Here is a 26,160-nt window from a genome sequence, read left to right on the forward strand (position 1 = left end):
CATCTGGCAAGCCATGATTTTTGAGTCGTAAGCAATAAGTGCAGGAAGTAAGTAGTGCAGGATTAGTTCAAAATATGTTATACAGACATGCTTTAAGATTGTAAACACTAGAAAAATGTACATAATGTGCACCAAATTTCCCTTGGGATATTAAAGACTTGTTCATTTGGGCGACTTGAAATTACATGATGCACACCATTTATTGGCCAAGGAAATATACGACATAACAACTTATTGCCTTATACTGAATGAACACAAAATAATAGGAATTTTCTGTAACCATTATCTTTCAATCTCAAATTATCCATTACCAGTGTTAAAGACTCTGTGACATTTCTGAAAATGTAATTTTCTGAATAAAATTGATACTTTATACTGATCCTGACTCATGCTTATTGCTCGTCTCCTTTTCCTTCCGAATGCTAGTGGAACACTTGAATCCCCTTTTGAAGCTCCCTTCAAAAAAGCGGACGTAAAATCACTTACCAGGAGTCATCTCCCTTCCCAAGGTTTTGACGGGAAAACGGCGCCACCTGTCTCCCATGCTCTTCACTCTCTCCGTATTTCACAGCCCGACACACGGATTTACTGGGAAATCCAGAGTGCCTTGAGGGGAGGTTGGGAGTTCTCACCTCATGAGTCAGGATAAGTATAAAATATCAATTTTATTCAGAAAATTACATATTTTTCCTTATCCTGACTCATACTTATTGCTTGTAGAATCCAACAGAGCTGGTGGTGGGTCAGGCCACTTCTGGATTCCTACTGATGAATTTACGTCCTATTTACCCCCATGGGAACTGCTGCTGATCCACATGTCGAACATTTTCTGGTGAATTTGGGGGGACCATAACTTATCAATTCTGTCTTCTGTAGACATACGTGTGGATTTAAGCAACTCCAACTCTTGATGTTCGTATCAAGTGGAGCAGTGACCCTATCCGTGTACCAGTAATTCCTTACAAGTACGGGGTCTAATATTCATGCTAGTCTGTTCTAGACGTGTACATTGACTATAAGCTCTATTCCTTGGGGTATGAGCTTTGCAAGACATGCGATAAAAGGGCGAGATACATCTCAGCGCCTTTGCGGGACCGTCAGTTGTTGTGCTACAACCAGAGGCCCAAACTGGTGAATACCGGAGACGTCCTCGGTAGCGATATCTCTGAGGTAGTGGTTAGCAAATACTGTCTCCGATTTCCAAAAACACCCTTCCATGATAGTGGATATTGAGCAGTTTCCATGTAGAGCAAGTGTAGATGCCAATGCTCTAACTTCATGAGGATTGGAGGCTCGTGGAGGCTCAAGTCCTGCTGCCTTGTAGGCTCGAAGTATGACTGCTCTCATCCAAACTGATATTGTAGTACGTGAGATCTCTGTGGGTGTCTCCGACGATATGGGGATGAAAAGGCGTTTGAATTTTCGTCTCCTGGTTTTAGACTTTTGTAGATATATTTTCATTGCTCTGACTGGGCATAAGGATAGGTCCTGTATATCCTGTGGCCCAAGGATTGTAGATAATGCTGGGATGTGGAATTGTCTGTCTGGTTGACCTGGCAGTTGATTCTTAGCTATGAAATCCCATCTCAATCCCAGATGAACTATGTTGTGATGTGTATCAAAACGTATTCGTTCGAAGTCCAGGCATGTATTTCTGACATCCGCGCTGCTGTTGCCAAGGCGCTCAGAAATAGCGTTTTCTGTGAAAGAAACTCGTAAGATGTTCTCTCTAGTGGTTCGTACGCATCACTGGTGAGATGCTGTAACATTACGTTGAGATCCCAAGCCGGCGCTTTAAATTTCTTTTGTTGGTCTTCAAGCTTAAAAGAGCGTAGTAAGGCCAGTAACTCTGGCACTTTAGTCAGTTTAACACCTGTCTTCATGGTGATAACTGAACTTAGGGCCGCTAGGTATGTAGATAGTGTAGAACCTTTTAATCTCTTTATTTGTCTGAGATGACAAAGATATTCTGCCACTTGAGGATGTGTTGCTTTCATTGCTGTGAAACCTTTCCTCGATGCATATTTCTCAAAGCTTTGCCACTTGTCGTCATACAAGTTAAGGGTAGATCTGCGTAAAGCTAGTGTAACTGCTTTTGCTGCTCTGGCGGAGTATCCTCTTTTCGACAAGGAAGTCGTGATACGCTCCATGCGTGTAGGTGGAATAACCTGGGATACTTGTGAACTTGCTTGGTGTGAGGATGTATTAATAGGTTCGACCAATCTGGGAGTTGTAGTTTTGGTTTTCCGAGTCCTTGTAAGAGAATAGGAAGCCACATTCTTGCTGGCCAGTAAGGGCGACCAAAATCAGTTGCAGGTTCCTCGTCTGCCTGAATTTCTGTAATACTTGTGGTATTAGCACTGGAGGAGGGAACGCATAAGCGTTTAGTCCTTCCCACAGGATGCTTAAAGGGTCTGTCGCCCATGCTTGCGGATTGGGAATTGGAGAGACGAATGTAACGCCAGTTGATTGTTGAATCTTGTGGCGAATAGATCTATGAGTGGAGATCCTATCGTCTGTATGATGCATCTGAATGCTTCTGGATGTAACATCCATTCTGTTGGGGATGGTTGATGTGGTCGAGATATTCTTGGCTCCCTGAATGTGGCATGCTTTTACATAGATGTTTAGTTCGTCTATTATGTTGAAGAGTTGAAAGCTGAGGTCTAGAAGATTCCAAGATCTTGTTGATCCTTGTTTGTTTATGTAGAACGCCACTGTTGAGTTGTCCGTATGGATCATCAATTTTTGAGGTGGATGTTGCACTCCGGCTCTACTAAGTAGTTTCCTCCGCAAACATTCGACTTCTGAGTCCACCATAGTGGATATGGTTTTAGTCTGTCTGGTAGTCTGAAGGGGTCCAGACTGTGTAAATGAGCGTTCACAAAAATCTGTAGTGGGTGCAGTTGTAGTCTTCCTCTGCGCGTCATGTCTTGAGCTGACGTGAGGAGACCTAATAGGCTCTGCCATTCTCGTAGTGGTAACGGAGAGAGTAGAACTTGAGAGATCATTTGTTGTATCTTGATCCAACTATCCTCTGGAACGAGTATGCGGTTCTCCGCTGTGATAAGCCGTATTCCTAGGAATTGTAAATCCTGAGTATGCTCTAGTTCCGACTTGAGGAGATTCACTAGCCATCCTAGTTGAGTGAGAAGTCTGATGGTGAAGTTCAAATGCAGTCTGAGTTGACTGGGATCTTGCTGAGCTTGAATCCTGTCGTCTAGGTAGGACGCACTGCGTAGACCTCGAAGATGTAGATATATACTGATGGGCTTTGTCACTCGAGTAAACAACCAGGGGGCCGACGATATTCCAAATGGAAGGACCTTCCATTGGAAATGACGTCCGTTGAACAGGAAACGTAGATATTTCCTTGACTCCGGATGGATCGGGATGTGTAAGTATGCATCCTGTAAGTCTATGCTGGCGAGGTAGTCTAGCGGACGTATGAGATGTCGTAGTTGAGGTAGATATATCATCCTGAACTTTGCGGGTGTTAACAGATAATCTTTGTTGAATTTCCTCATGTTGTAAATGAGTCGGAACTTTTCTTTGGAGTTTTTCTTTGGTACAAGAAAAATTGGGTAAAAATTGAGTAAAAACCTGGTGTGACGCACTCCTGTTTTATCTCTTCGATTGCCTCCTTCTCTAATAGAGATGTGATGGCTTCTAGTAGATTTCCCTTTTGGTCTGCAGCGTAGTTGTGAACCAGTGGGTTGATTGTTACTGGTGGAACTGATTGTAGTTGTATCCTGCAACCTTTGCGTAGGATCTGAGATACGAAGTCGTCTTGAAGAATTCCCCAATTCTTCCAGTAGAGTTGTAGACGTCCACCCACTTGTGAAGGTTGTATTGGAACGGCTGGGGGTGGAAGACTCCAGTCGTTCCGAACCCGTTCTTCATCGTCTAGAACTTCTGGCACCTCTAAAGGGCCGACTTCTTCCGTAGTTACCTCTTGGAGCTCTGGATGGGCGACGAAAAGAATCCTTGTTTCCTTTGGCGTTGCCTAATTTCTTTTCCCTTGCTCTCTGTATGCCTGCAAACTTTGATTTGCCGGAATAACGTTGGGAGGTCTGACGGATAACACTAGCCAGTGTATCAATAGACTTGATCATCATCACCTCTCTGGAATCTTTAGAGACTTCTTTGGCGACTTCGTCAATTTCTCCTGCGAAGATGGATGGCGCTGACCATGGGGCTCTTTAGAGTGTCTTGGTAAATTTCTCGCTCCAAGTACAGGAAGATAATAGTCTTTGCCTTCTTGAGAGCGTTAAGCCTCCGGAAATAGATGCTAAGTGTTCAGACATGAACTGATGATCCTTTTTCTGTGTAAGTAGCGCTGAATAAACCATTCGATCTTCCTCTGAAGTTGAGTTTCTAAACTTCGAGATGAGGGTCTCGTTGATAGCTCTTGACCTGGCTAGGCCGAAGAAGGTTCGTCTGGTTACTGTGTCTAACTGTGCCAGCTTTTTATCCTCTATCTTGTATGATTTCATTCGAGCGTCGTTGATGATTTTATAGTTCTCGTCTATCTCTGGGGCCTTCATGAAGGGTTCCATATGGTTTACAGAAAACTTCTTTGCGTTAAAAGATGGAATACTCTGAGTGTGGTATTTAGTTGCCTTCTTGAAGGCTGTGCTGAGGTTGTCTGGAACGTCTGAGACAGGGTCGATAGGTGGAATCGTGGGTGTGTCTATATCATCATTCAACATCAAGTACGAGAGTGCTTCATTGGCCTCCTTAGAGGGTGATGCGAGTTCCAAACCGTTGGCCATCCATGACTTGATTTCAGAGTCGGAAAAAATAATTCCGCCGTCATCTTCCGATTTAGCAGTATCATGCTCCGAGGATTGAGGTCTTCTAGTGTCTGGAGATCTGTAAGGTGATCTGAATGAAGATCTATGTGGTGACCTGCGTGGTGATCTGTATGCAGACCTGCGTGGTGACCATACATTCGCGAATGTGTTCGCAAAAGTCTTCGTGGGGACCTGCGTGGAGAAAGAGACGTTTCGTGAATGCCTTCGCGCGAACCTGTGTGTAGGTGAACGTCTCTGTCTCTGTCGAATCTGTGCCTTCGCACGGGTGTGATTCTCTTCTCCGCGGGTAACATCTTGCAGAGGACGAATGTCCTCATCTGGAGGTAGATGACGCGATCTGCGTGGGTTCGAGAACGCCTTCGGCCTTGAGGGTTCACCGAACGTAACTGGTGTAGGCTCTACGTTGGTAGGACTGCCAGACCCGTGGCGGACGTTGTAGTCATGCTGGAATAGGTTGTTGGTTCCCAACGGACGCGTTGTCCTTCACTCAGGTTAGAAACGAAGTATCGCAGCACTCTCTCGTGCGAACCGTTGTTCCATCAAATCCAACATCTGTTGGGTGAATTGCTGCATAAAGGAGCCTGGGTTGAAGCTCTGCGTTGTCTGCTGCAGTGATGACGCATCTTGAGAGGGACGAGGCTTCTTCCGAAGGGCGTTGTACCTCTCTGGAGCCCAGCGTCTGCGTTGATAGGTTGTCCTGCGTGTTCACGGTAGAAGATGCCCTCGTCTTCTTCTTAGTCGTGATCTCAGGGATGAGGATGGGCGGCTCATCGTAGACATCTAATTCCTCAGGAGGGACAATCTCAGTTGAAAAAGACCTCGTTTTCTGCATTGCCCCATGTGGAGACTTCGACGAAGTCTTAGCTACAGCTGACTTCTTCCTCTGGGAAGACGATGCCCTAGTTTTCTTGGATTGCGATGAGGAATTATCAGATGTAGATGATCTCTTCCTCGAACCAGAGTTGTTGTCTAAGACAGCAACATCCTCCGTTGACGACCCCCGGTAGACCACTGGAATGGTGAATCTGCGCAGACACCAACTGCCGGTCCTCTGCAAGCTTGGCCAGTTTAGACATGTCGTGTAAATCTTGTCTGGACTTGTCCTTTGCATTTATAGACAGATAAAATGAATATTTATAAAATTCAATATCAGACAGGTGAAAACACAACTGATAACGAAAGCCAGATGAACATGCGGGCTTGCAATTAGGACATAGGTTATGTGGATCAACAGCAGACAATCTGTACCTGCAACAAGAGCAAGATTTCATCAATTGTAAACAATCTGAACAATCACGTAAAAACGTGATAAAACAGAAAATTGAGAAATAATTTCAAACCATATTGTTGGTAAATGTTTCCTAAAGCCTTTTACAGCTAATTTAGAATTAAAGCCTAAATAGGAAAAGGATATAATGCCGTATAGGGGACCCAGGCGCTCTCACAACCGTCCACTCGGGCGAATCAGGAGAGAGTGAGGAGCATGGGTGACAGGTGGCGCTGTTTTCCCGCCAAAACCTTGGGAAGGGAGATGACTCCTGGTAAGTGATTTTACGTCCGCTTTTTTGAAGGGAGCTTCAAAAGGGGATTCAAGTGTTCCACTAGCATTCGGAAGGAAAGGGAGACAAGCAATAAGCATGAGTCAGGATAAGGAAAAATTATTAATTTAGTGAAATTGATGTTGAATTATTGACATACATGACACAATTTCATATGGAAAACTTGACATAATTCGTTGTGAATATTTTGTTTTTCATGGGTTGTTAATCTTGATGTTTATCATCTAAATGACTTCCATTGCAAATTATGAAAAAATGATATCTATGCTATTGCTAGATTTAATAAAGTAAATCATTAAATTGCAAGATGATTTGTGTTGACAAGAAAAATTATAGTCTTTAATACCACAAACTAAAGCTATAATTACCATTTTATATTACTATAACACATATCATTGCAAAGAATCTGTGACAAATCACAAAGACTATCAAAAATCAAAGTTTCTGCCACAAAAATCACAAAGACTCCATTCGCACTGTAACTTATAGCGTTTCCATACAGATTCTTGTACCATTGTCAAGCAGAAATGTAACACAAAGTGTAGCTATAAAGCATATACAGAGATATACAATCTCTGTTTCCTAATACTGGTTGTAGCTTTATTCCTGTGTGTGTTTCTGGTAACGCCATGGTTGTTGCTTCCTTCCTCTATGAGCTTCTGGTAACATCATGGTAGTTGCTTTATTCTTCTGTGAGCTTCTGGTAACATCATGGTAGTTGCTTCTTTCCTCTGTGAGGTTCTGGTAACATCATGGTAGTTGCTTCTTTCCTCTGTGAGGTTCTGGTAACATCATGGTAGTTGCTTCCTTCCTCTGTATCCTTCTGGTAACATCATGGTAGTTGCTTCTTTTCTCTGTGTGCTTCTGGTAACATCATGGTAGTTGCTTCTTTCCTCTGTATGCTTCTGGTAACATCAGGGTAGTTGCTTCTTTCCTCTGTGTGCTTCTGGTAACATCATGGTAGTTGCTCCTTTCCTCTGTATGCTTCTGGTAACATCATGGTAGTTGCTTCTTTTGTGTGTATGCTTCTGGTAACATCATGGTAGTTGCTTCTTTCCTCTGTATGCTTCTTGTAACATCATGGTAGTTGCTTCTTTCCTCTGTATGCTTCTGGTAACATCATGGTAGTTGCTTCTTTTGTGTGTATGCTTCTGGTAACATCACGGCAGTTGCTTCTTTCCTCTGTATGCTTCTGGTAACATCATGGTAGTTGCTTCTTTCCTCTGTATGCTTCTGGTAACATCATGGTAGTTGCTTCTTTCCTCTGTATGCTTCTGGTAACATCATGGTAGTTGCTTCTTTCCTCTGTATGCTTCTGGTAACACCATGGTAGTTGCTTCTTTCCTCTGTATGCTTCTGGTAACACCATGGTAGTTGCTTCTTTCCTCTGTGAGCTTCTGGTAACACCAAGGTAGTTGCTTTTTTCCTCTGTATGCTTCTGGTACACCATGGTAGTTGCTTCTTTCCTCTGTGAGCTTCTGGTAACAGCAAGGTAGTTGCTTCTTTCCTCTGACAGCTTCTGGTAACACCATGGTAGTTGCTTCTTTCCTCTGACAGCTTCTGGTAACGCCATGGTTGTTGCTTCTTTCCTCTGTATGCTTCTGGTAACATCAGGGTAGTTGCTTCTTTCCTCTGTGAGCTTCTGGTAACACCATGGTAGTTGCTTCTTTCCTCTGTATGCTTCTGGTAACACCATGGTTGCTGCTTCTTTTCCTCTGTATGCTTCTGGTAACACCATGGTAGTTGCTTCTTTCCTCTGACAGCTTCTGGTAACATGCATGGTTGTTGCTTCTTTCCTCTGTATGCTTCTGGTAACATCAGGGTAGTTGCTTCTTTCCTCTGTGTGCTTCTGGTAACATCATGGTAGTTGCTCCTTTCCTCTGTGAGCTTCTGGTAACATCATGGTAGTTGCTTCTTTCCTCTGTATGCTTCTGGTAACATCATGGTAGTTGCTTCTTTTTGTGTGTATGCTTCTGGTAACATCATGGCAGTTGCTTCTTTCCTCTGTATGCTTCTTGTAACATCATGGTAGTTGCTTCTTTCCTCTGTATGCTTCTGGTAACATCATGGTAGTTGCTTCTTTTGTGTGTATGCTTCTGGTAACATCATGGTAGTTGCTTCTTTCCTCTGTATGCTTCTTGTAACATCATGGTAGTTGCTTCTTTCCTCTGTATGCTTCTGGTAACATCATGGTAGTTGCTTCTTTGTGTGTGTATGCTTCTGGTAACATCACGGCGGTTGCTTCTTTCCTCTGTATGCTTCTGGTAACATCATGGTAGTTGCTTCTTTCCTCTGTATGCTTCTGGTAACATCATGGTAGTTGCTTCTTTCCTCTGTATGCTTCTGGTAACACCATGGTAGTTGCTTCTTTTTCCTCTGTATGCTTCTGGTAACACCATGGTAGTTGCTTCTTTCCTCTGTATGCTTCTGGTAACACCATGGTAGTTGCTTCTTTCCTCTGTATGCTTCTGGTAACACCATGGTAGTTGCTTCTTTCCTCTGTAGCTTCTGGTAACTTGCTTCTTTCCTCTGTAACACCATGGTGTTGCTTCTTTCCTTGACAGCTTCTGGTAACACCATGGTAGTTGCTTTTTCCTCTGTATGCTTCTGGTAACACCATGGTAGTTGCTTCTTTCCTCTGTGAGCTTCTGGTAACACCATGGTAGTTGCTTCTTTCCTCTGTTGCCTCTGTAACATCAGCTTCTTTCCTCTGGTAACACCATGGTAGTTGCTTTCCTCTGACAGCTTCTGGTAACACCATGGTAGTTGCTTCTTGGTACAGCTTCTGGTAGCATGCATGGTTGTTGCTTCTTTCCTCTGTATGCTTCTGGTAACATCAGGGTAGTTGCTTCTTTCCTCTGTGAGCTTCTGGTAACACCATGGTAGTTGCTTCTTTCCTCTGTATGCTTCTGGTAACATCATGGTTGCTGCTTCTTTCCTCTGTATGCTTCTGGTAACACCATGGTAGTTGCTTCTTTCCTCTGACAGCTTCTGGTAACGCCATGGTTGTTGCTTCTTTCCTCTGTATGCTTCTGGTAACATCAGGGTAGTTGCTTCTTTCCTCTGTGTGCTTCTGGTAACATCATGGTAGTTGCTCCTTTCCTCTGTGAGCTTCTGGTAACATCATGGTAGTTGCTTCTTTCCTCTGTATGCTTCTGGTAACATCATGGTAGTTGCTTCTTTTGTGTGTATGCTTCTGGTAACATCATGGCAGTTGCTTCTTTCCTCTGTATGCTTCTTGTAACATCATGGTAGTTGCTTCTTTCCTCTGTATGCTTCTGGTAACATCATGGTAGTTGCTTCTTTTGTGTGTATGCTTCTGGTAACATCATGGCAGTTGCTTCTTTCCTCTGTATGCTTCTGGTAACATCATGGTAGTTGCTTCTTTCCTCTGTATGCTTCTGGTAACATCATGGTAGTTGCTTCTTTCCTCTGTATGCTTCTGGTAACATCATGGTAGTTGCTTCTTTCCTCTGTATGCTTCTGGTAACACCATGGTAGTTGCTTCTTTCCTCTGTATGCTTCTGGTAACACCATGGTAGTTGCTTCTTTCCTCTGTGAGCTTCTGGTAACACCAAGGTAGTTGCTTTTTTCCTCTGTATGCTTCTGGTAACACCATGGTAGTTGCTTCTTTCCTCTGTGAGCTTCTGGTAACAGCAAGGTAGTTGCTTCTTTCCTCTGACAGCTTCTGGTAACACCATGGTAGTTGCTTCTTTCCTCTGACAGCTTCTGGTAACGCCATGGTTGTTGCTTCTTTCCTCTGTATGCTTCTGGTAACATCAGGGTAGTTGCTTCTTTCCTCTGTGAGCTTCTGGTAACACCATGGTAGTTGCTTCTTTCCTCTGTATGCTTCTGGTAACATCATGGTTGCTGCTTCTTTCCTCTGTATGCTTCTGGTAACACCATGGTAGTTGCTTCTTTCCTCTGACAGCTTCTGGTAACACCATGTTAGTTGCTTCTTTCCTCTGTGAGCTTCTGGTAACATCATGTTAGTTGCTTCTTTCCTCTGTGTGCTTCTGGTAAGACCATGGTAGTTGCTTCTTTCCTCTGTATGCTTCTGGTAACACCATGGTTGTTGCTTCATTCCTCTGTATGCTTCTGGTAACACCATGGTAGTTGCTTCTTTCCTCTGTGAGCTTCTGGTAACGCCATGGTTGTTGCTTCCTTCCTCTATGAGCTTCCTTCTTCTGTGTCCTAGGAGTAACATCATGGTAGGTGCTTCCTTCCTCTGTGTCCTAGGAGTAACATCATGGTAGGTGCTTCCTTCCTCTGTGTCCTAGGAGTAACATCATGGTAGGTGCTTTCTTCCTCTGTGTCCTAGGAGTAACATCATGGTAGGTGCTTCCTTCTTCTGTGTCCTAGGAGTAATATCATGGTAGGTGCTTCCTTCCTCTGTGTCCTAGGGGTAACATCGTGGTAGTTGCTTCTTTCCTCGGTGTGCTAGGGGTAACATCAAGGTTGTTGCTTCTTTCCTCTTTGTGCTTCTGGTAACATAATGGTAGTTGCTTCTTTGATCGGTCTGCTAGGGGTAACATGACAGTTGATGCTTCTTTCCTGTGTACTTCTGGTAACATCACAGTCGATGCTATTTCCTCTGTGAGCTTCTGGTAGCATCATGGTAGTTGCTTCTTTCCTGTGTTCGCTTTTGGTAACATCATGGTTATGACTTTTTTCCTCTGTGCTTCTGGCAACATTATGGTTGTTTTATCAATTACTCAATGGTCTTTATTCAGTGATTTCACACTTTAGTTGTGTGTAAACATATTTCCTTTCAACTTACAATATCTGTTATACTGACATAAAATACATTATGCTCACAACATTACTTACAATATCTGTTGACTTATCTCTGCATGTTACAGCTCATAGAACCAGATACACTGATGTACAATATCTGTTGTCTTGTCTCTGCACGTTACAGCCTATAGAACCTGTTACACTGTCTTCACATGGATGTACAATATCTGTTGACTTGTCTCTGCATGTTACAGCTCATAGGACCAGTTACACTGATGTACAATATCTGTTGTCTTGTCTCTGCACGTTACAGCCTATAGAACCTGTTACACTGTCTTCACATGGATGTACAATATCTGTTGACTTGTCTCTGCATGTTACAGCTCATAGGACCAGTTACACTGATGTACAATATCTGTTGACTTGTCTCTGCATGTTACAGCTTATAGGACCTGTTACACTGTCTTCACACTGATGTACAATAACTGTTGACTTGTGTCTGCATGTTACAGCTTATACAACCTGTTACACTGTCTTCACACTGATGTACAATATCTGTTGTCTTGTGTCTGCATGTTACAGCTTATACAACCTGTTACACTGTCTTCACACTGATGTACAATATCTGTTGTCTTGTGTCTGCATGTTACAGCCTATAGAACCTGTTACAGTGTCTTCACATGGATGTACAATATCTGTTGATTCTCTGCATGCTACAGCTTATAGGACCTGTCACACAGATGTACAATATCTGTTGTCTTGTCTCCACTAGTTACAGCTTATAGGACCTGTTACACTGATGTACAATATCTGTTGTATTCTCTGCATGTTACAGCTTATAGGACCTGTCACACAGATGTACAATATCTGTTGTCTTGTCTCTGCATGTTACAGCTCATAGGACTTGTCACACAGATGTACAATATCTGTTGTCTTGTCTCCACTAGTTACAGCTTATAGGACCTGTTACACTGATGTACAATATCTGTTGTATTCTCTGCATGTTACAGCTTATAGGACCTGTGACACAGATGTACAATATCTGTTGTCTTGTCTCTGCATGTTACAGCCTATACAACCTGTTACATTGTCTTCACATGGATGTACAATATCTGTTGATTCTCTGCATGCTACAGCTTATAGGACCTGTCACACACATGTACAATATCTGTTGTCTTGTCTCTGCATGTTACAGCTCATAGGACCTGTCACACAGATGTACAATATCTGTTGTCTTGTCTCCACTAGTTACAGCTTATAGGACCTGTTACACTGATGTACAATATCTGTTGTCTTGTCTCTGCATGTTACAGCCTATACAACCTGTTACATTGTCTTCACATGGATGTACAATATCTGTTGTATTCTCTGCATGTTACAGCTTATAGGACCTGTCACACACATGTACAATATCTGTTGTCTTGTCTCTGCATGTTACAGCTCATAGGACCTGTTACACTGTCTTCACATGGATGTACAATATCTGTTGTATTCTCTGCTTGTTACAGCTTTTAGGACCCGTTATGATGTCTGAATAGATGTAATTATTTAAAATATGTTTAGCATTGTTCCCGCAATTTCTGTTACATAGACCTCTCACAACATTATAACTTAAAAGATGTATTAAACCGGCATTTCTAAAAAAAAGTTATAACTTACAATATCTGTTACAGTGACATCACATTTGGCCTCTAGCAGGAGTTGGACAATCTCAGGCTTTCCTTGGGAGGCAACATGGATTGGACAACAGTCATGCTGAAAAGAGAGTCAAGTTGAATAAAGACAGATATGTAGAGATATGTAACAATCAAGAAGAATACAGAGACAGATGTTAGTAACACTCAAGGAGACTGCAGAGAAAGATGTAACAGTTAAGGGGAATACAGACAGACATGTAGCTGTCAATGAGAATATAGAGATGGATGTAACATTAGCAAGGGGAATACAGACAGACATGTAGCTGTCACTGAGAATAAAGGGAGGGATGTTACAATCAAGGGGAATACAGACAGGCATGTAGCTGTCACTGAGAATAAAGGGAGGGATGTTACAATCAAGGGGAATACAGACAGACATTTAGCTGTCAATGAGAATATAGAGATGGATGTAACATTAGCATGGGGAATACAGACAGACATGTAGCTGTCAATGAGAATAAAGGGAGAGATGTTACAATCAAGGAGAATACAGACAGGCATGTAGCTGTCAATGAGAATAAAGGGAGGGATGTTACAATCAAGGAGAATACAGACAGGCATGTAGCTGTCAATGAGAATAAAGGGAGGGATGTAACAATCAAGGGGAATTCAGACAGACATGTAGCTGTCAACATGGTCAATGAGAATAAAGGGAGGGATGTAACAATCAAGGGGAATACAGGCAGGCATGTAGCTGTCAATGAGAATATAGGGAGGGAATAACTGTGAAAGGGAATACAGAGAGGGATGTAACAGTCAAGGGGAATACAGACAGGCATGTAGCTGTCAATGAGAATATAGAGATGGATGTAACATTAGCAAGGGGAATACAGACAGACATGTAGCTGTCAATGAGAATAAAGGGAGGGATGTTACAATCAAGGGGAATACAGACAGACATGTAGCTGTCACTGAGAATAAAGGGAGGGATGTTACAATCAAGGGGAATACAGACAGACATTTAGCTGTCAATGAGAATATAGAGATGGATGTAACATTAGCATGGGGAATAGACAGACATGTAGCTGTCAATGAGAATAAAGGGAGGGATGTTACAATCAAGGGGAATACAGACAGACATGTAGCTGTCACTGAGAATAAAGGGAGGGATGTTACAATCAAGGGGAATACAGACAGACATTTAGCTGTCACTGAGAATAAAGGGAGGGATGTTACAATCAAGGAGAATACAGACAGACATGTAGCTGTCAATGAGAATAAAGGCAGGGATGTTACAATCAAGGAGAATACAGACAGGCATGTAGCTGTCAATGAGAATAAAGGGAGGGATGTAACAATCAAGGGGAATTCAGACAGACATGTAGCTGTCAACATGGTCAATGAGAATAAAGGGAGGGATGTAACAATCAAGGGGAATACAGACAGGCATGTAGCTGTCAATGAGAATATAGGGAGGGAATAACTGTGAAAGGGAATACAGAGAGGGATGTAACAGTCAAGGGGAATACAGACAGGCATGTAGCTGTCAATGAGAATATAGGGAGGGAATAACTGTGAAAGGGAATACAGAGAGGGATGTAACAGTCAAGGGGAATACAGACAGATATGTAGCTGTCAATGAGAACATAGAGAGGGATTAACTGCCAACATGAATACACAGAGGGATGTAACTATCAAGGATACTATAGGGGAGTGGGAGGGGGGATAACTATACATGAGAATATAGACAGACATGTAATTGTCAAAGAGAATATAGAGGGGGATTAACTGCCAACGTGAATACACAGAGGGATGTAACTATCAAGGAGAATATAGGGGAGTGGGAGGGGGGATAACTTTACATGAGAATACAGACAGACATGTAACTGTCAAAGAGAATATAGAGGGGATTAACTGTACATGAGAATACAGACAGCTATGTAACTGTCAAAGAGAATATAGAGGTGATTAACTGTACATGAGAATACAAACAGCTATGTAACTGTCAAAGAGAATATAGAGGGTGGTGTAACTGTACATGAGAATATATACAGACATGAAACTGTCAAAGAGAATATAGAGGGGATTAACTGTACATGAGAATATATACAGACATGAAACTGTCAAAGAGAATATAGAGGGGGATTAACTGTACAAGAGAATATAGACAGACATCTAACTGTCAAGGAGAATATAGAGGGGATTAACTGTACATAAGAATACAGACAGACATGTAACTGTCAAAGAGAATATAGAGGGGATTAACTGTACATAAGAATACAGACAGACATGTAACTGTCAAAGAGAATATAGAGGGGATTAACTGTACATAAGAATACAGACAGACATGTAACTGTGACCAAAGAGAATATAGAGGGGATTAACTGTACATGAGAATATAGACAGACATGAAACTGTCAAAGAGAATATAGAGGGGGATTAACTGTACAAGAGAATATAGACAGACATCTAACTGTCAAAGAGAATATAGAGGGGATTAACTGTACATAAGAATACAGACAGACATGTAACTGTCAAAGAGAATATAGAGGGGATTAACTGTACATAAGAATACAGACAGACATGATACTGTCAAAGAATACAGAGGGGAGTGTAACTGTACATGAGAATACAGGCAGATATGTAACTGTCAAAGTGAATATAGAGGGGGATTAACTGTACAAGAGAATATAGACAGACATCTAACTGTCAAAGAGAATATAGAGGGGATTAACTGTACATAAGAATACAGACAGACATGTAACTGTCAAAGAATACAGAGGGGAGTGTAACTGTACATGAGAATACAGGCAGATATGTAACTGTCAAAGTGAATATAGAGGGGGATTAACTGTACATGAGAATACAGACAGACATGTAACTGTCAAAGTGAATATAGAGGGGGATTAACTGTACATGAGAAAACAGACAGACATGTAACTGTCAAAAAGAATATAGAGGGTATTAACTGTACAAGAGAATATAGACAGACATGTAACTGTCAAAGTGAATATAGAGGGGGATTAACTGTAAATGAGAAAACAGACAGACATGTAACTGTCAAAGAGAATATATAGGGTATTAACTGTACATGAGAAAACAGATAGACATGTAACTGTCCAAGAGAATATAGAGGGTATTAACTGTACATGAGAATATAGACAGACATGTAATAGTCAAAGTGAATATAGAGGGGGATTAACTGTACATGAGAAAACAGACAGACATGTAACTGTCTAAGAGAATATAGAGGGTATTAACTGTACATGAGAATATAGACAGACATGTAATTGCCAAAGTGAATATAGAGGGGGATTAACTGTAAATGAGAAAACAGACAGACATGTAACTGTCAAAGAGAATATAGAGGGTATTAACTGTACATGAGAATATAGACAGACATGTAATTGTCAAAGTGAATATAGAGGGGGATTAACTGTAAATGAGAAAACAGACAGACATGTAACTGTCAAAGAGAATATAGAGGGTATTAACTGTACATGAGAATATAGACAGACATGTAATTGTCAAAGAGAATATAGAGGGTATTAACTGTACATGAGAAAACAGACAGACATGTAACTGTCAAAGTGAATATAGAGGGGGATTAACTGTAAATGAGAAAACAGACAGACATGTAACTGTCAAAGAGAATATAGAGGGGGATTAACTGTACATGAGAAAACAGACAGACATGTAACTGTCAAAGAGAATATAGAGGGGGATTAACTGTAAATGAGAAAACAGACAGACATGTAACTGTCAAAGAGAATATAGAGGGTATTAACTGTACATGAGAAAACAGACAGACATGTAACTGTCAAAGAGAATATAGAGGGTATTAACTGTACTTGAGAACATAGACAGACATGTAACTGTCAAGAATAGAGAGGGGGATGTAACATTCAAGGAGGATACAGGGGGTGATGAAGCAGTCAAGCAAATTACAGATACTATACCAATATCTTACAGTGTAGGATCTCCAGTTTACATCAATGCCCTCCTGAATGAACTGTCTGACAATGTGTGGTCGACCAAACCCACAGGCTTCCCAAAACTCTTCTTGCTTTGATGCAGCCTGTCCCATGATAAACTCTGTAAGTAGTGAGTGAGTGAGTGAGTATAGATTTACGCCACACTGAGCAATATTCCAGCTATATGGTGGTGGTCTGTAAATAATTGAGTCTGGACCAGACAATCAAGTGATCAACAGCATGAGCATCAATCTGCACAATTGGGAACCGATGACATCCACCTGATCCTGTTAGTCGCCTCTTATGACAAGCATGAGTTACTGTCAACTTACTGAAGATCAATATTCTAACCCGCACCTTCACGGATTCTGTAAGTAGAATATATATAACATCATCATTTCTGCAAGAGGAAAATATATCATGATACTGTCTGTAGAAAGAATGGACAACATGTTACACTTTGCTCTTTCCAGTTGAGGTTGTTAGTGACACCACTAGCAATTAACTGTACACGATGCACTCTCGCCATCGATACAGAATCACCTTTTATTTTTTAATGATGTCCCATTTCTCTCCTTTCTGTCGAATTTTACTTTTGAATTCCCTTGATGGTAGTTATGTCCCATGATATGAAAACACCATGAGTTATACACTAGTCTCACTGGTAGGGAACTTGGTCACAGTGAGAGTGGAGTCTTTGTGATTTTTGCGATGGAAACTTTGCGACAAGTCACAGAGTCTTTGTGATTTTAGCATCAGTAAGGGAAGGGTAAGGTACGGTAAATGGCCTATATGCCTACAAAATCAATATTACAAGAGAGTTGAATTCACATTTACTTACATTAGGTTTCCATCAGTAACAAGTAAATACTATGATGTTCAGAAAGCTACTGATAATCACGAAATTAATCCTTTTTGATAAATAATCGGTATATTGTGACAAATGACTCCATAAAGAAGTGTAAATATAAAAAAAAGTGTTCCGATTAGGGTTTATCCCCTTTCATCATTAAGCATGTGCTGTTTTATCAGCGAAAAAAAAGTGTACACATATCAATTTCCATGCATTGGTTTTATGTCACAGAAACTTTGTGATTACGAAACTGATGTAACGGAAAATTCACTCATTGTCACAGATAATTCCCAATTACAAAATGGAGTGGACGGGGGTCTGATTCGTCCACACAAAAGAATGGAAGTTTTCTGTTAATTATGACACCCATTATATATAAATTTTGATTAGATGCTTGAAATATTGGATAAAACGTATTGGTATTCATGAAACTTCCAAAGTCTCTTATACATGTAATATGCTTTTACATTAAGACAACATCAGCAAAATCACATGGGCATCCCATGTAAGAAACCTTTTGTTCTCTCATGGTTTGGGTTTTATTTGGATGAACCAAACCATTGGAAATATCAATCTCTTTTTATATAACTTTAAAAAAATCAAGCTATTGATATGTTCTTTCAGGATTGGCATTCTACTCAAGGTATGATTGTTACAGGACTTTTTCAAGATTTCTTCAGCCTGAAATTTGTTTCTCTACTTTATATTCTAAAGACTTAAGAAATATTTTTATCAAATTTTGACTTGGTTTGTTAGATTTAATGATAAATGAAGGCAGCAAAATGTCCATAGATAAGAACAGGAGAATTTATCCATTATGTAAATCCGCAGTTGAGAATGAAATCCACTTTATGCTAGTTTGTCCATCCTACTAACTCCATTCTCAGAGGCAAATACATTCGACACACGTTTTCGTCAAAACCACCTGCTCTAGCTTTTATATCTTTAATGTCTTCTCAAAATGATAATGTTATTCTTAATTTGTCATTATTTATCAAACAGTATGAGACTAAGAAATGAACTGCTAAAACATGTAAAACACTAAATCTAAATTTTACAATTTCCTGTCATTTTGTTCTCTCCATTACGTGTATTGTATATTATTTGTATATTAATGTATATTGGTATGTGGGCCAGAGGCCTTAAATACAATAAACTCTTTTGACTTTGACTTGCCTGCAAAGAAGGAAAGGAACATATTCGGACATCAACATTGACTTGTCATGTATATATCGTAAAACTGTTAAAGCCAATTGTGAAATGTTTGTGATGATACAAAGAAAAATTCAACCTTTAATGAAGTAACTGTTTGTTCCTAATTCTCCATGAATTGGTTTTTGATGAACGTCCCTTGATGATTTAACACTGGGACCAAAAATATTCGTCATCATTCTATTCCTAGATCCATCATGATTGCTCGATTAGTTACTTAGTGACGTATTTAGCAGATGCTCAGTCACAGTAAACGAGTCCTCGTCTAATGGGTCTTTAGCACCATATCGAAGAAAATGGAAATGAGAGATATGAAAACAATAAATGGTTGGCAACGTCACGGTCAGATTTCCTACATGATGTCGGCCAATGTGAGGTAGCGTCGCATAAGATTTATTCAAGAGGCACTAGTCCAAACTGTTAGTTGTCCTAGAGGGTGCTGTGGTTTGTAATCTCTCTTCAAGTAGACCATGATCACAGACATTGGTCCAATGTTGGGCTGACGTTGCTATGCTGGTGCTGGGCCAACGTTGGGGGAACGATGTATAGCCAACATTGGCCTCACAATCAAAAAGACGTTGGGCGAATGTTGGTACCAAATGCCTTATTGCAATAAAGAGGTTGTCAATATATTCAAAGTGTTCCTCTTCATCATACCAGCTTCTAAATGTCACTAAAAGAAGCATGCAAAATGGTTTGTTTTCATTTCTCTTGGGTGCATGACTCTACGTCACACCATAACCCTAAACTCTACTCCTAAGGATCATAAAGGGTTGTTTGCCTCTAAAGACGTGTCCACCACAGGCCCTCATGTCTTTGCGAAGATTAAAGATTTAATAACAAATAATAAAAAAATTTTTTTAGATGACCCCCGACTTGAAATGCTTCACAGTACAATAGTGAGTGAGGTTGGTTTACGCTGCATTCAGCAATATTCCAGCTATATGGCGGCAGTCTGTAAATAATCGAGACAATCCAGTGATCAACAGCATGAGCATCCATCTGTGCAATTGGGAACCGCTGACATGTGTCAACCAAGTCAGCGAGCCTGACCACCCAATCCCGTTAGTCGCCTCATGCGACAAGCATGGTAATTCCCAATCACAAAATGAAGTAGAAGGGGTATGATTAGCTGCATATGTCTCTTTAACAAGTGGCGACCAATCAGAGGGCTTGCTTCCAACATACCCGTTTGGTGCAGATCTATCGTCATCCATTTATGACCAGATCATTTAACTGAGGGTCAAAATCGGCTTTCAATTGACTTGCAGAAATAAAAATAAAGAATTGGTAGTTGTGACCAATAGGCCAATCATCCATGACAAGCATGGTTTACTGAAAATCAAAATTCTAATGTTTTTTTTGAGGAACTGTGTGACAATCAAATTGGTGCCATCAGAGGTACCATTTTAATATGCACAATTTGGTTTTCAAATTCTAACCCAGACCTTCACGGGTACACAGTACAATAAATCATGATAACTTATCCCCCACAGACACACGCTGGAAGGTGGTGAAAGGGAGAATGGCCTGGTTGCTCAACTCGTTTAACATTCAGTGCCAGTCCCCCTAACTTACCAAAGGTGAGAAAGGAATTAGGAGCAGAAAGCTTCGAAAACCATGTAGGCAATCGGAAAATCAACACTTCGCTGAGATTGCTCAGAGAGTAGAGGTCAACAAGTGGAGTGTCGACCACCTCTGCATGAAGTACAAGACTGGCCTCACAGTCCTAGTTCCAGCTAGGTGAGGTGATCTATGCCCAGATATAATCCATACCAACAAGAAAGATAGGATCGATATCTTTCATTGACATAGAGAATGCAAGACTGACACGAAGGTAGGAACTGCATCTTATCTGCGTTTGGGAGCTGACGACAACAGATGCGCCAGAACCAATGGACCCAGTTGACCTTCCACGTCAGTGACAGACAGATCCCAGAGGTAGTGTGAGGTGAAGACTGTGTCCTATCTCCAAAAACAACCCTCCATGAAGGCGTGAAGGGAACAGTTTCTGTGTAGCGCCATCGTAGAGGCCAAGGCTCTCGTCTCATGAGGGTTGGCTGTAGTAGGAAAAGGAAGGTCAGCATAGGCTTAGGCACGAACGATGGTGGATCGCATCAAGAATGCCAAAGTGGTACGAGAGAAATCTGTAGATGAGGCAGTTGACAGAGGAATAAACAGTCTCTTGCGTAACCTTGGAGGCAGTTAAAAAGACCCGTAAAGTCCTGACAGGACATAGGAGAGATCCTCGGTGTCGTCAGGGCCCAGAATAGTAGACAACAGCGGAAAGGCGAATAGTCTGTCAAGCTGTCCTGGCAACTGGTTTTCGGAGATGAAATCCTACCTCAAACCAAGTAAGACTTTGGCATGTCTGGTCCTCTCGAAGCGCAACCGGGTGACATCCAGTGCATGGAGCTCAGAGATGTGGGCAGCAGTCGCAAGAGCCAGGAGGAAGAAGGTCTTAAACGTGACATGCTTGAAATCCTTCTCCGCCAGAGGTTCGTATTCCTTTGACATGAGATGGTTAAGACCAAGGAAAGGTCCAAGGCTGGTGGCCGGAACTTCCGGGATTGATCAGCAACTTTTTAAGATCTGAGGAGAGACGCGAGCTCAGGGAGAGTTGACACCTTCACACCAGTAGCCGGCGCAATAACTCTGTTAAGTGTTCCAGGTACGTATACAAGGTAGAACCCTTCAATTTCTTAGAAGGTCTAGGATGCTGGAGTTACTCCGCGACCATCTGCTGCGATGCTGTAGTGGGAGATACAATACCCTTTCGCCTTGCAGTACGCTTCAAAATTCTTCCATTTGTCATCATAGAGTGACCTGGTGGAAGTTCGGTGAGCCGTGGTAATCACCGTAGCGACTCGCTTAGAATATCCCTTTGCAGTTAGCAATTTATGTAAATACGCCAGGCGTGAAGATGGAGCGAGAGCGGACACCATGTAGCTGATCAGAGTAAGTGTGAACCAGAAGTTGGCGCGATCAGGTTAAGTGGTACTGGATTGGATCGGCCATGTCTTGCAGGTCTACGAACCAACTTCTGGCAGGCCAAAAAGGCGTTTGTCTGATCAAATCAAAAGCTTGGTTGATTGTAAAAGGTGTTGCCAATGAGTGATCGCAAGAATCACTACCCTGAGCTCCAAAACGTTGATGTGACATGCGCTGTCTGGGGGTGACCACAACCCTGCCACCTGCTGACCGAGAAGGTGAGCTCTGCAATGTATAGAGAGGCGTCTACGTACAGGTGATGTACTGGAGCAAACGGCCTTAAAGAGACTCCACAGCAAACATTCAACACGTCCAACCACCACTGGAGATGGGGATGGAGCTCTGGGGGAAGAGAGATCAATGCGTGAGGGTTGCCGATCCTGATGTGCAGACACAGACAACATTGGAGAGGCCGTAGTTGAAGCTATCCCCTGAGAGTCAAAGCTTGAGCTGACGTCAACAGACCCAGAAGTTCTTGCCACTGACGAAGAGTCCTGGGTTGCGAGAGCGTTAGGGGTACCATAGAAACTCCAGCGTAGACATTCTGTTCATCGAGAGACCACTGAAGGACTGGATGAAGCGGTTCTGGAAGGCGAATCAATTCCTTCGGGTTCAGCTGTCGGTCTCGAGATACGGGTGTAGAAATCGCTGTATCCGACGAAGTTGGAGAGGCCTCTGTATGTTGGGGCTTGAGCTGATGTCAGAAGGTCTAGTTATTGCCGCTGAAGAAGGGATCTCTCCTGAGATAGGATACATTCATTTAGCCAAGCTACCATGACAGTACTGAAGAAATGCTGAATGTAGCAGGTTAGTGGCATGGAGATTGTCAGTCAATCTACAGGAATGTTCACATTGCACACAGAGTGATGAAGGTCGTATAATCAGTGATCGCAGGAACATTCGTAAGGGAGACGAAGGTAGTAAAATTGATGCCTGCGGACAGTCTGGACATAACTGCAGTGACCTCTGAACTGAGGGCTTAAGCTAAGAACCAAGTTACCCTAGCCAAAGTGAAATTGTTCTTGGACGATTCTGTCTGACATCCTTAGTAAACTGTTTCTCTCGGTTGGCTGACGGAACTCGACATAATCCCTCTAACCGGGAATGGCTGGGACAGTTATCCACTTCGTGGGACCAAGACAAGTCTGTCAGAGCACTTCATAGTCACTCTAATCATAAAAAGTAGACAAACAGTAGTCCGCCATTGCAAATGCTACCCACAATGCAATTGTGACAAAATCCAGACAACACGGTCTTCGGTTAACCAAGCGAGTCCCAACCCATGAAAAACGGGTTAAGGGACACTAGCTACTTGATAAAACATCCCTGCTGGTACCACACGCAGAAACTTGAGATATCTGTCCAGAACCTTGCTGATGATGTAAAGGAAGGGTGATGAGGATGACGAAACTGGCCACGATTACACCCAGAGATACACTATAACGCTGCTACAAGTAGTTTGTAGTAACAGGACTCAGTAAAGCTTTGTATAATATTCCTGAATATCAAGCTGGTCTAGTAATGCACAACCGGCTGGTTGTAGAGCTGATATCTACGTTGAAGGGTAGATTCGTTGAAATAAATCATTCATCAAAGGTGAAGATCGAAAGGTAGATGATTGCCGCTGTAATTTAGAGGCCTGAGCTACTGACATAACTACTACCTCTGTACAACCAGCAGAAACAATGCACTAACTGGAGGTGCCGCACTGGATGGAAGCATTGATACACAAAGTGCCACACTTGGCTGAAGCAGTGCTTTGGTGTGTAGAGACGAGCCAATCAAAACCCAAAAAGAGCTCTGAAGCGCCAAACAGAATGAAAGCGCCGCATTGGAGTGAACGCTCTGTCCGTACATGGACCCCGCAGAAGCAGGAAGCATAACATCAAAGACAAGCTGAGCACCAATAGAAACTGTAGAAATGAGGTATCAATGCCATAGTTGGAAGAATTGTTGAAGGTAAACTCGCAGTAGAAAAAAATCCCTGTAGGTAACGTAGTTTGCGAACTAGCAAATATAGTCATGTTGACAGTAGGCGCGAAGAGGTAATCAGATGATTTGGCGAATGCTGACAGTCCGCGAACACTGTCAAATCGGCGAATACTGTTGGAACAGCGATCTGGTACGGTCTGGCGACCAGGATCGGTTCTAATATCTAGGTTGGTTTGACGATCTGGATCGGAAAGGTGATCTGGTTCGGTACTGTGATCCGGTTCGGTCAAGTGATCTGGTTCGGCTGATCTAAAGCTCTCAGTCAATCGGGACCGGTGCACTCGTCTAAACCGCCATACCATACAGTAATGGTGTACTGGACTGAAAAGTTGTGAACTTGTCCAATTGAAAAAACAGTTCACTAGGTTGAATCGTTGTTCCAATCGAAAATGGAGCACTGGTCTGAAGCGTTGATCCGAGTTGGACCGAATAAGAGCAGTGAACTGAAGTGAACGGTACACTGGCCTCTTCTTCCCTATGTGTGAGCGACACACTGGTACAATGTCCTGGACCGAACTGAAACGGCGTTTTGGCCTGCAGTGACGAACCAAACAGAAGCGATCTGCAGAAGAGCTGCTGGAGTTAACACTTGACCCATAGAATCGGCGCACTAGAGGTAACACCGAATGGAGCACGAGGCGGAAAACACCAAACTAACAGGGATTGTAAAACTTGATATCATCACTGGAGTTGGAGGGATCGCCACAGACAAGCTCACACCACAATTAATCATTGTAGGTAAGTTAAATGCCGATCCAGAAAAATAGAGACACATTGCCAGTAGGCGCTGACAATGACATATCAGGTGTTTGAGAAAAAGTCACTAGAACTGTGAATCGGGACTGTGACAGGGAAGTATGAAGTTCACTACCCGAGTGGGAAAGTCATTCTGTCCCAATCCTGAACTAGGGGTATGGGGTTGGAATAACCAACGTAAATCTCGCTGAGGTAGGAATCCGATGTCCGATTAACAAATCTTTTTCTGGTGATGGTGACAAACAGTGAGCTGTTTAGTACGGACAATCTCACTTTGAATGTTGAGATGAGGATGGCCCCACGGAAAGCTTCCGACGATCCCTGTCTGCCACTCGTCTTGTGCCCATTCCACGATAACGGAGAAAGCTTCATCATCCAAATTGGCACATAAAGAGCAACGGTGAGGCCTGTCACACCATCCGATACAATCACCGTACAGTGTGTAAGGATCAGCGGCAGGAAAGGTTGAAATAAATTCTGCTTTGGGACAAAGATAAATCATTTAAAGTCACAATTTTTCAACTATTTAAACATGAAACTACTGTTGTAGAGTGTGTAAAATTGTAAAATTCCTATCATTCCTATGATTTCAGTCTTTGAAAACATTTTCTGCTGATTTGCATTAATGAAAACAAGTAAAACGTGTCTTTGATATTGTTAAAAAATGTTTAGGAACATCTAAAATTATCTTTGTTAACATATTTGCTTGCAAAGTAACATTTTTCCATTTTCTGTTTACATATAGCAATATCAATCTCCAAAATGCAGCAATATTCAAGCAGTATTTGCATCCATTTCAAATGTAGACTGATTCTATAGGGTATAAACAGAGACTAGAATGCATCATATGATACACAAGTACGAGAAATATGCCCGTTTAACAGCTGAAGAGAGAGAAAGAGCCTTTGGGATGGTGCAGATGGGGTCAACATACAATGCTGTTGCCAACGACCACGGATGCCACTGTATCATGACTATTAGACTTATTCAGGGCTTCAGATAGATGGGGGTCACCGTAGACAGATCAAGAAGTGGACGTCCATGCATCATAACGCCAGCTGAAGATATGTACCTCCGTCATTAAGGAAGGAGGGTAACGTTTCTTTTGGCGTTTGAGTGTATAGTTATGGGTTTACTTATGGAACATTTACCAGAAATATTACTTCCTAATGACTTAATATGAAGAAAATATCAAACTTGACAAAAACTATGCATTTATGGTATATATTTAATCATTTTAAATAAATTTGAGCAAATTAGGATCAATGACCAAATTTGCTGGGTCATTTTGTAGCTGGGGCAGTTCAACTGGTACCCATGAGATATATATGATCAGTAAGAGATTTCTCATAATCTTGAAAATGTTTCGGTGTAACATTCGTTCTGGTTTGGAGCCCTTAATTCTGCAGTCTACCCAAAAAATTGCCGAAGTGCTAGTTACATTCATTGTTTTCCATTTTGTCCATTGACTCGCTATTTATTGGTAGTGTTCGCCGTGAAAATTGTTCTGTACTCATTGTCTGGCAAAATTGCATTCTAAGGCTATGACCGAGCAACATAACTACATGTATTTACATAAGCAAAATCTACGGAAACATACATTGTCCTGACTAGAGATGACACAACTTTATG

General features: G+C 41.9%; 1 protein-coding gene across 2 annotated transcripts in view; it reads right to left on the bottom strand.

Moving 5' to 3' along the window:
- The window catches only part of LOC124265745 (ankyrin repeat domain-containing protein 6-like), a 63,567-nt gene that overhangs the window by 32,566 nt on the left and 4,841 nt on the right, over positions 1–26,160 (bottom strand). For both annotated transcript variants that reach the window (XM_046700569.1, XM_046700568.1), the window contains exons 2-3: positions 16,721–16,845; positions 12,773–12,868 (exon numbers count right to left, since the gene is read on the bottom strand). In XM_046700569.1, the coding sequence (XP_046556525.1) occupies positions 12,773–12,868; positions 16,721–16,837 (213 nt within the window). In that variant the 5' untranslated portion in view covers positions 16,838–16,845. The remainder of the gene's footprint in view (positions 1–12,772; positions 12,869–16,720; positions 16,846–26,160) is intronic.

Source organism: Haliotis rubra, unplaced genomic scaffold, assembly GCF_003918875.1.
Source record: "Haliotis rubra isolate DU_JTF1 unplaced genomic scaffold, ASM391887v1 Scf991, whole genome shotgun sequence".
In the NCBI taxonomy this organism is placed as follows: Eukaryota; Metazoa; Mollusca; class Gastropoda; order Lepetellida; family Haliotidae; genus Haliotis; species Haliotis rubra.